Source organism: Anolis sagrei, chromosome 13, assembly GCF_037176765.1.
Source record: "Anolis sagrei isolate rAnoSag1 chromosome 13, rAnoSag1.mat, whole genome shotgun sequence".
NCBI classification, from domain to species: domain Eukaryota; kingdom Metazoa; phylum Chordata; class Lepidosauria; order Squamata; family Dactyloidae; genus Anolis; species Anolis sagrei.
In genome coordinates, this window is record NC_090033.1 from 12,186,058 (window position 1) to 12,197,606 (window position 11,549).

General features: G+C 44.2%; 1 protein-coding gene across 1 annotated transcript; it reads left to right on the plus strand.

Annotated features, from left to right (window-relative positions):
* Nucleotides 1–682: 682 nt before the first annotated feature.
* Nucleotides 683–10,379, plus strand: LOC132764912 (claudin-16-like). The gene is made up of 5 exons (XM_060759084.2): nt 683–803; nt 5,658–5,793; nt 6,313–6,477; nt 8,077–8,141; nt 10,171–10,379. Exons 1-5 carry the CDS (start codon nt 714–716, stop codon nt 10,348–10,350), a joined length of 636 nt encoding a protein of 211 aa, XP_060615067.2. The 5' UTR covers nt 683–713; the 3' UTR covers nt 10,351–10,379.
* Nucleotides 10,380–11,549: the final 1,170 nt, after the last annotated feature.

Here is an 11,549-nt window from a genome sequence, read left to right on the forward strand (position 1 = left end):
CAGAAGAAGCCTATTGGCAGAAACCCAGAGAAGTGATAAGTCTGAGCAGCCCATTTTCTGTGAATCCCTGCTTTGGCAAGCATACAGATCAGCCCCAATTAAATTCTTCCTCATGTTCAGATGGAATCTCCTCTCTTGTAGTTTGAAGCCATTGTTCCATGGTGTCCTAGTCTCCAGGGCAGCGGAAAACAAGCTTGCTCCCTCCTCCCTGTGACTTCCTCTCACATATTTATACATGACTATCATGTCTCCTCTCAGCCTTCTCTTCTTCAGGCTAAACATGTCCAGCTCCTTAAGCCGCTCCTCATAGGGCTTGTTCTCCAGACCTTTGATCATTTTAGTTGCCCTCCTCTGGACACATTCCAGCTTGTCAACATCTCCCTTCAATTGTCTGCACACATTTCATCATTCTTCAATCCACACTCATGTTGTTTCCATGTTGCTGCAACCCCATCCCACCGAGCCATGGTAGTTCAAAGAGACATCAAATCGTATCCATTCCATAGTGTAAATGCACTCAAAGTGGTGTCCATCTGACCTAAGAAGGCGAGGGGAAGGCTAAAGAGATGCAGGCCAGCTTTCACACTGCTTCCACAAGGGGCAATGCGCTGCTGCTTTTGTGCAGAACTCCTTTATTTTCATGGTAATACGTTCAACTTCAAATAACAAGGACAGGCTTTGCTACAGTTGGATGTGGAATTCTGAAGCGAGGCATGGCAGCAGCTGCGGATGTCCTCTCTCTCGTCTTGGGCACTTTGGGACTGGCGCTGCTCATCCTGTCCACCGGGTCCGATTGCTGGAGGGTAAGGAGCGTTCTGGCAGACCTGGGGATGATGGGAGTTTGAGTTGGAAAAGGTGCAAAAACCACAGGATAGATTTGAATTACCTTGGCTCAACACTCAGGAATCCTGGGAGTTGTCGCTTGCACTTTTTGGCTGTCAAGGTTAAAGACCTTGGAAAACTACATCTCCCAGGATGTTATAGCATTGGACCAGGGCAGTTCAAGTGGGACCAAACTGCATTATTTCTAAAGCGTAGATGCACCCTCCCTTGTCTCCCATTATTATTCAATTTACTCTCCCTTGTATTGTCGAAGGCTTTCATGGTCGGAATCACCGGGTTGTTGTGAGTTTTCCAGGCTGTATGTTACAGAAGCATTCTCTCCTGATATTTCACCCACATCTATGGCAGGTATCTTCAGAGGCTGTGAGGTCTGTTGGAAACTAGACAAGTGAGGTTTATATATCTGTGGAATAATGTCCAGGGTGGGAGAAAGAACTCTTTCTGTTTGAGATAGGTGTGAATGTTTCAATTGGCCAGCTTGATTAGCATTTAATGGCCTTGCAGTTTCAAGGTCTAGCTTCTTACCATCTGGGGGAATCCTTTGTTGGGAGTTGATTAGCTGGCCCTGATTGTTTCTTGTCTGGAATTCCCTTGTAATCATAACAGTAAATAAAGAACAACACTCAAAAACAGGGGAATTCCAGACAAGAAACAATCACCTCCCAACAAAGGATTCCCTCGGGCAGTAAGAAGCCAGACCATGAAACTGCTAAACAAGGGGGCCAATTGAAACATTCACACCTGCCTCAAACAAGAGTTCTTTCTCCCACCCTGGACATTCCACAGATATATAAACCTCACTTGCCTAGTTTCCAACAGACCTCACAATCTCCTGCCAGAGATGCAGGGGAAACGTCAGAAGAGAGTGCTTCGAGACCATGGCTATACAGCCCGGAAAACTCAAAACAACCCAGTTATTTGTCCATCCTTTTTCTCTGCAAGGAGCAGGGATCCGGTTGCCAAGCGGTGGAAACTGCACTCAGTGGCATTTCTTATGTTTTGGGGAAAAGGTCAGCCTTGCTTCTCAGGGACCTCCGACTGCGAGAGATCGCTTTACTAATCTGGAAAGCATGAGGCCAAGGCAGCCATTCTTTGCCTTTCCCCAGTGCAATTCTGTGGTATAGTAGTCATTCATTTCTATAGGGTTCACTATTAACCAAGGGTTCGCATTTCCACAGAAAGTGCAAAGATGTATCTGCTGTGGATATTTCGTAGTGCATTAGAGAACGTCTGATGCTCCTTATCTCTGCGATTACCCAAAGCCGACCTTTCAAATGTTAAAAACATCAAATATTTCATAAATATAAATATTTATTCATTAATCTTGTCAGAAGCATATTGAGGGTACAGTTTAAATGTATTTAAAACACAAACAAAGTTAAGAACTTGGCATTATACTAAATGCTCTTTGACCACAAGCTGGCCACTTGGGGTGCCTCTGGTGTCGCTGTGAGAAGGTCCTCCATTGTGGATGTGGCAGGGCTCAGGTTGCATAGTAGTCGGTGGTCTGTGGTTTGCTCTTCTCCACACTCGCATGTCGTGGACTCCACTTTGTGGCCCCATTTTTTAAGGTTGGCTCTGCATCTTGTGGTGCCAGAGTGCAGTCTGTTCAGCACCTTCCAAATCGCCTAGTCTTCTGTGTGCCGAGGAGGGAGTTTCTCATCCAGTCTCAGCCACTAATTGAGTTTCCAGGCTTTAGCTTGCCACTTTTGAACTCTTGTTTGCTGAGGTGTTCCTGTGAGTATCTCTGTAGATCTTAGGAAGCTATTTCTTAATTTAAGGCATTGGTTTGCTGGCTGATATTGAAATGGCAGGGAGAAAGTTTGATGAAAAGAGACAAAGAGAGTTCCTGAGGTCTGAAAAAGCATGGTTTTATTTCCAGCTGGGACCCTGGAGTGGAGCTGTGTCCAAAAGCAACCAGAGTGCCCGATAAAGGCATTGACCTTGCCTTTTATAACTCTTCAAATTCAGGCAACCAAAGAAACATGCTTCTACATACATTGACATCATTCTCTGCGTCACTTTTGCATCACAAGAATATCAAATTCTATCTTCCAACATACAAAAGGCATGTCTCTGTATTTCTTTCTAAAGAGCAGCATACAGCTTACAACTTACATTCATCAATCAAGGGGCCTACTTTGACCTGTCATGAGGGACAGATAGGCTCCTTACTTAGAAGGAAGACGCTGGGCTATGTCTCTCTCTCTGGAATGTTCAGATAATATGTCTCCCTCTTCTCCCCCTTTCAACATTCCTTCTCTGTCCTGCTGGCTTTCTTACACAGAGAGAATTTGATTTTTCTATACATTTCAGTGCTTGCAAAGTACATACAATTTATACATAAATAAATATCTATATTTCCAATATCTCCGCATCAATATCCAAACAGTGGATGGGCCAGAGATGTCGATGTCTTGATCCCTTCATTGCTAGCTACTACTTCCTGGCGGATGTCAGGTGGCTAAACTGTATAATAAGCCAAACCAAACTAGCAATAGGAAAAAAAACAGTCCCAAGGTAATAATCCAAGCAGTCCAAATCTGTTCCATAAAACAAGGTACAGGAAGACCAAAATCAAACATGAGCATAAATTCAGAAAACAAGAATCAAAACATGAACATGAATCCAAAAGCAAGACTACAGAAACTTCTTAAAACATATTGTGTCCAATTCTGGGCACCACAATGGAAGAGAGATATTGACAAGCTGGAATGGGTCCAGAGGAGGGCGACTAAAATGACCAGAGTTCTGGAGGACAAGCCCTATGAGGAGCGGCTTAAGGAGCTGGGCATGTTTAGCCTGAAGAAGAGAAGGCTGAGAAGAGACTTAAGGAGGACCGTGTATAAATATGTGAAGGGGAGTCATAGAGAGGAGGGAGCAGGCTTGTTTTCTGCTGCCCTGAAGACTAGGATGCAATGGAACAATGGCTTCAAACTACAAGAAAGGAGATTCCACCTGAACATTAAGAAGAACTTCCTGACTGTGAGAGCCGTTCAGCAGTGGAACTCTCTGCCCCGGAGTGTGGTGGTGTCTGCTTCTTTGGAAGCTTTCAAACAGAGGCTGGATGGCCATCTGTCAGGGGTGCTTTGATTGCAATATTCCTGCTTCTTGGCAGGGGGTTGGACTTGATTGCCCATGAGGTCTCTTCCAACTCTTTGATTCTATGATTCTATGAATCAAAACTCCCAAGATCTCAGGTTCAAAATATGAACTGGAAACAAGTTTTGAGATCCTCACTGCTTTGCAGCGTTGCCTGATCTGAATTTTCAGTGAAACAACTCTCTGATTTGAGGACCACAAAACATGAAGTCATGCCTGTGACTTTGACTGCCTTGCCTGTGAGATTTGTTACGCTGCTGTTTCTCACGGAGTCTCTATGACTTTTTAAATTTGCTTGCTTCTTCCCTAAGATGAAACCTGAGATTTCTGCTGATCACAGGTGTGTTTTCCGGTGAACGTTCTCGTTCATCCAACTCCTTATCCTTATCTGGGGTTGCTATGAGACATGTAGATGAAAGGTTTTCACCAGCCATTGCATCTCCCTGTCTGCTGGACTCAGAGGCAGTTTCACTTTCAAGCCCATTCTTGCAGACTGGATCTAAACTCCCCTCCTTTCCCTAATTCCCCTCATTGAAAAGCCTACTCACTCTCCCAGGCCCTGGAATAACAATCTCCTCATCGTCATCAGATGGCTCAACCACAACAGTAAGCTCCTGCCCTTCAGCCCAGCTCCTGCCAAACTAGCAGATCGAAAATAGCAATTGTGAGTAGATAAATAGGTACTGCTTTAAAAGTGGAGAGGTATTTAGGCGCCCATAAGGAAAATGCCAGAGAAATGCTGGCAATTCGATCAAGGAGGAAAGTTTATGAAGAAAAGCTCTTCGGCAAGGAAGATGGAGCAATGGCACAGCCTCCAAGATGCTGAAGATGGGAAAAGCCTATTGTAGCGAGGGAGAGAGAGATTTTCCTCTTTAAAAACCTCTTTGCTGCCTTATACTGATTCAGTTTCTTCTTTTATATTGGCTGGGACTTTCTGTATACTGTTAAACCTTTGTACTTTATATCACAGGCAATGAAACACTCTTGAGTATAACAAAGTAACACAGTTTAATTATAACTTCTGGCTCCAACACTTGTAGTTACATTTGTGTTTTGTTGTAATCTTGAGGCTTACAGTCGGTATCATTTACTTGGTTAACTTTCCTGAATAAACTATCAATGTTTCACATTCACAAACATGTTACTTGCTTTACACACTCTTGGCTGAATTATATTTTGAACTAAGGCAACACTAGCCTTCTTTATGTTCCTTAAAACTCGAGCTCTATTTAACTGCTTCTCTATATCAGAAGTCTTTAACACATCTTCATAGCTTATTTCTATCAGACACTCAAAAACCAACTCTCCTCTTCACACACAGATTCCTAACTGTCATTTTCTAACTGCCTTTTTCAGAACCTTGGCTCCACCCCTTTGGAGTGTTCAGCTCTGCTCTCCCCAACTGTCATTTTGGCCTAACAGCCTTTTCAAATCCTGGACCTACACTAATCTGCATATGACCAATCGGCTTCCCATATGCAAATGAATCCTATCTCTGTTGTTGCTACCCTGTCTGTGCCTATTCTTCCCTATCTGCCATATGTAAACATAGAGCTATACACCAAAACTTTAAGATGGAGTAGCAATTTCACTACACCTATATATACCTCTATTTATATACAAGTTGTCTATCTTGTCATTGTATAATCAGCATTGAATGTTTGCCGTATATGTGTTCGGTGATCCGCTCTTCCTTCCTTCCTTTCCTCCAGCAAGATGCCAAGGATCCCCTCTCTTCAGTGGGCCTGAGTGTCCGGTGCCGTGGCTTGTGGAGCGAGTGCATCTTCGACAATGTGGCCAACCTCTGGACCTGCGACATTCCAATTTCCTATCTCAGCAAACATCCAGGTAAGAGTCAGTAAATCAATCCCGACGGAATGGACCAGAGTGTGATGGTGGGCAGTCGATGATTATAGTCCATTCCAGGGGTGCATCTACATTGCAGAGTCAATGTTTAGGTGGGACAACGACCCTCTTTGTGACAGGAGGCAAACTGGATGATGTACACAGAGAACTGGACAGGGGGAGTGTGTCCCTATTGGTTCTCTTGGACCTCTCAGCAGCATTTGATACTGAAGACCACAGTATTCTTCTGAGACACCTCATAGGAATAGGGTTTGGAAGCACTGTTTTGCAATGGTTCAGGTCCTTCCTGGAGGGCCGTTCCCAGAAGGTGTTGTTGGGTCAGCCCTGCAACCATTGTCTTGTGGGGTCTCGCAGGGTTCAGTACCGCCCCCCCATGTTGTTTAACATCTACATAAAACCACTGGGGGAGATCATCCGGAGTTTTGGAGTTCAATGCCATATAAGTGTGGATCTCGTTTTCCCTATGATCCTCTGGAGTGTGATTCTCTCCTCTCTCTCCAGGCGTCCTTGTGGTCACTCGGGTCTTGGTGATCCTCTCCGGCTTTATGACTCTTTTTGCTCTGCCAACATTAATTGCTGGGATGGATTGCACGAAGCTGTTCCATGACAACGTTCCTCTGAAACATACATTTTCTCTTGCAGCTGCGATCCTATTTCTCCTGGGAGGTATGAAAGAGGAAAGGCAGAGCAGAACCCAACCCTGTCCCATGGTATATCTTTATAAAAGACCCAAAAATACTTGTTTCTGGGGTGGATACCAACCCTGTTCGGGTGACTTTGGCATGCAAGCTCCACAAACAGCTATAACTCCCACAACTCAGGAGACACTGAAGGCCCTCTTCCCAATGACATTGCAGGTTATAGTGAGCACCATAAACATGACCAAGAGCCATGCCAGTGTCCTCCACAAAGGCCACACTGCCCACCACCCAAGGGAAGGCATTCATACGGGAACCATTTCATCCTAGATTTTATGTGTTTGCTCCATCACAGGCATCCCAATGTTCCTTACTCTCCCCATTGGTGTGGAATTTGCATGACCCACCCACTGCCTCTTCTTTAACCCTTTCCTATTCTTTTCTATGGTACACAGAAAACAGAGGAATTGATCAGCTACTGAACATACTGGAGAGGTTTGGGGAGAATTCAACATAATTTATAGGAGTTGTAGGTCCTCGGATGTATAGTTCACCAGCAATCTAAGAACTGCACACTGAACTCCACCAACAATGGACCTGGAACTAGTGTGACACACATGACCAACAAAAAATACTGGTGGTCTTTTGAGAGATTTAGAGGAGTTGTCGTTAACCTACATCCACAGCACACTATGAACCCAAACAATGATGGATCTGGACCAAACTTGGTATGCACAAATACGAATACTGGTGTGTTTGTAGAAGAATTGGCCTGGACATTTTGGACTTGTAGGTACTGGGATTTATAGTTCACCTGCAATCAAGGAGCACTCTGAACTCCACTAAAGATGGGATTGGACCAAACTTGGCACAGAGAACCCGCATGACAAGCAAAAAATAATGGATGTTGTTGGGGAAAATTCACCTTGATTTGGGGGAGTTGTAGTTCACCTACATCCAGAGAGCACTGTGATCTGGACCAAACTTGGCATGCCAAAATTTGATTACTGGAGGGGGTTGTGGGTGGGGGGTGGTGGTGGGAACTGACCTTCTTTTCTGGGAGTTGTAGTTCACCCACAATCAGAGAAACAGTGACCTCCACCAATGATGTACCTGAACCAAATTTTGCACACAGAACCCCCATGACCAACTCAACCTACTGGAGGGGTTTGAGGGGATTGACTCACCATAGTGGGAATTGTAGTTTACCCTGCAGCTAGATAGCACACTGAACCCCAACAATGATGCATCTGGAGCAAACTTGCCCAACATAACAAACTTTAAGTACTGATGGTGTTCCTCGGGGTGAACCTGACATAATGGGAGTTTTAGTTCACCCACATCCTTATGCATTTTGTATAATTAAAATTGATTTTTTCTAAATAATCCAGGCAAGGAAAGTATAAAATAAAAGGGACAGTTTTGGGAATGGTGAGAAGTAGAAGGAATCCAGACTGTATTGCAAAGAAATGGAAAGGCGATGGGGACATTGTGTCATTGCAAGTGATTGATGGGTTTCTTCTGGTAATAATTAAGGAGCCTCAAAGTGGCTTGCACAAAAAAACTCTACTGAACAGAACACATCAATTGCTGAGAACCACAATGTGGGGTTCCCTCTCTTTAATAGGCCTTTCCGGAGCAGTTGCTGTTTTTTGGTATGGCATCGACACCATCCAGAAGTACAAGCTGGAGGTAGGTTGAACTTCAAAAGAGGAAAGGAATAGAATTCAGGTATCTAGACGGCAGTCTGGATTCTTGAGGGTCGTAAAAGGCATCCTCACAAATTAGATTGCGCCATGCCTTGATAGTGAAGGATTCATAAAGTTACACGTCTTTCCCATTCCTGAAGAAGCCAAGAATTGGTGCTGGTTCCTGGATATAGAATGTATAGATTGGATCTGGCTTTGAAAAAGAGACACAGTATAACCAGGAATGCAGGAAGACATCTGCAGATTGTTGGGCAATGATAAGCCATTTTCATGTGGTGGGTTGACATGCTCCAGATTGCATGTTTTTGAATGTTGCGATGCTTGGAAGCCATTCCGGAAAGCACACATGAATGCAAAGCCGAATATAAAATGTAGTCATTCATACATATTTGTTTCAAGGAAAAATGTTTCAAAATAGCAACAAATTCTTAATATCATTGTTTGTTAATTATAAAAGGCGACAGTTTCCTTGTAATTAGAAAGAAGGAAAAATAGCCTCTGTTCTGTCACGCCCTGGGCCTGTAAATAATTGTCTTTAGAACAGAATGTGCAACCTTTGCCCAGCGGGAAGCCAGGGGGCCCAAGGAGAAGTTCTCAGAGGTTTTCTACCACAAATGACCTTTAGATGGCTTGTTAAGTATAACAAAGTCTTTTATTAATGAACAATTAAACAGAAACTTCTCTTGTCTTCAATCAAGCTAAACAAATGCTTCCAGGCTTTTATGCAACTGGTGACTTCCTAATCTTGCCCACGAAGGACAGGCAACTGTCTTCAATAACTTCTTCTTTACTTTAAATGGAAAGTCCCCTTTTTAACTTCTTCCAGGCTGAATGTAATCTAACCCTTACTGATGTGGGCTCCGCTACCGGGTCGAACTGCGTCTCGAAGCACCGAGTGAACCTACCAGTAAAGGCTTAGATATTCTCCAGCTGGAGTTCTTTGGTCTTTAGGGCTGTTTCCCTGGAAATCTTTGGAGACTCTTAAGACTGTTCTCCCCCGGAAGGTCTTGGATGCTCTTAAGACTGTTTCCCCCCGGAAAGTCTTAAGGGTTGAAGCTTTTGTACAGGGGAAGCTTCCACACGTCCTGTACATTAGCTTTCCTTGCTGAGGCTAACTAAAAATGGCTCCCTTCCCTTCCCAATTGCCCTGAGCAAGGGGCGGAACCAAACTTAATGATGATGGACAGGTGATTTGCCCTATGACTGCAACCGAAGGAAGCCACCTATCTGCAGAGTCCCTGAAACCTAGGACTGCAAACAAACATTTAATACAAAGCAAATAAAGCTGGAGCTCCTGGTACAGCCGTACCAGCACAGCCATAACTATTGGTACCAGTAAACACTCCATTGTAATTCATACAATAACTTCACAGTGCTCTTCAAATTAGTGGAATCATAGTAGATGCATTCATTATACCTTTCCTGCCACCTTGTGTCCAGAACGGTGAATTGTATGGTTTGACGTATCAATTAAAAAAGTCAAATAAATAAATAAATAACAATTGACATTGAGATGATCTTCTTTTGAAAGATGTTGCTCTACCCTTCAACCATTCGATCCACTGCAGGACAGCATGATGGAGTTGGATACATGACCCCTGGGCAGGGGCGGCTCAGCCATTACGCAAAGTAAACCTTTGCAGTATAGTTGATTTTGTCCAAGAGTGCTCTTGAGGCGCTCTTGGGGGAAAATAGACCTTGACATATGCGAGTTGTAGTTACTGGGATGTATAGTTCAATCAAAGAGCATTCTGAACTCCACCAATGATGGAATTGAACCAAATATGGCACACAGAACTCCCACGATGAACAGAAAATATATATCAGTGATTGGTTGCGGGGTGGGTGGGGGGCAAAATACTGTTTGCTTACCGTTGAAAATTACCTAGGGCCGCCTCTGCCCCTGGGGGTCCCTTCCAACTTGAGGATACAGTGCGTGGTTCTAATTCCGCTTTCTGGGAGCTCCTCTTTCCAGTCCATTGTGTCATCTCAACATCTCCATTCTCTTTCAGGTCAGCTTGGGTATCCCTGGCGTGACTTATGAGCTTGGCTATTCCTTCTGGGTGGCAGTTGCTGGGGTGGCGAGTGCCACTTCCAGTGGCCTTTTGTTGTCAATTGCCTACTGTCTTCGAACCCAGAGCCCAAGGAAGAAGGAGCCTGTCTTCAAACGAAGGTTGTGCACTTATCTGTGATCCTTTCTCTCACCTCTTATTAAACCAGGACCTTGTAGGGTCATTTTGATGTGCCTTGTGCCTCCGGTAGGTTGTTTTTCACATCTATTTGCATTGCTCATTATACATACATACCTGCCATTGCCTGGGTGTTGTTGGGACCACTTGTCTGCCTACTTTCTCCCTTCTCCAGCTCAGACATGTTTCCATGGCAGCTCTTTTTGGGCAGGCTCTCTTTGTGGCTCTTTCTTTCCTTTATCCCTTTCCCTCACACACCTTCTCCTGCTCTCTTTTCCTCTTCCCTTGCTTTGCAACATAACCCCTCTCTCCTTCCTTCCTTCCTTCCTTCCTTCCTTCCTTCCTTTCTTTCCTCCTCATATACTGTCTCCCCTTTCCTTGCCATTCCCTCCCTTCTCCCACCCTTTTGTTCCCTTCTTCTCTTTGTTCCCTTCTTTCATCATTTCTTCTTTCTTCCCTTCCATTATCTTCTTTTCCTTCTCATACACTCCTCCTTTTCCTTCTTTTTTCTCTTTCCCTTCTTTCCTTCCACCTTCATCATACACACATCATCTTTCTTTTCCAGTGACATTACAGAGGGCCACTTTGTCCAGCAATAGCTTTTGGGGTACTAACAAGCAAACAAACATACACACACACTTGGACTTTTAAATAGATTGGTTTGCTCTATTTTTATTATTATTACTATCTTGGGTCCCCGGCATTGCCCAGGTTATTTGAAAAAGTCAGTTATTTAATTGGCCAAAATACATAAAGTTGTGGGTGAACTGCAACTTACATCTTGCCAGGTTAACCCCAAAAAACTCCATCGGTACTTAAAAATTTGTCATGTTTGGCAAGTCTCCTTTCAATGCATCATTGATGGGATTCAGTGTGCTCTCTGGCTGCAGGGTAAACTACAACTCCTACTATGGTGAGTCTCAAAGTCCTCCAGTGAGTTCTGTTGGTCATGGGGGCTCTGTGTGCCAAGTTTGTTCCAGGTCCATCATCGGTGGAGGTCACAATTTCTCTGGTTGTGGGTGAACTAAAACTCCCAGAAAGGAAAGTCAGCCCCCCCCCCCCACTCCAAACCCCTCCAGTAATTAAATTTTGGCATATTCGTTTGGCCCAGATCCATCGGTGTTTGGGTTCACAGTGCTATCTGGATGTAGGTAAACTACAACTCCCCCAAATCAGAAAGGAAGGTCAGCCCTCCCTCCAAA

Excerpts from the sequence above, each read along its gene's own strand:
- LOC132764912 (XM_060759084.2), top strand. The coding sequence starts at position 714 with ATGGCAGCAGCTGCGGATGTCCTCTCTCTCGTCTTGGGCACTTTGGGA. Across the intron at positions 5,794-6,312 it reads CTATCTCAGCAAACATCCAG|GCGTCCTTGTGGTCACTCGG; the intron begins GTAAGAGTCAGT and ends CTCTCTCTCCAG. Across the intron at positions 8,142-10,170 it reads TCCAGAAGTACAAGCTGGAG|GTCAGCTTGGGTATCCCTGG; the intron begins GTAGGTTGAACT and ends ATTCTCTTTCAG.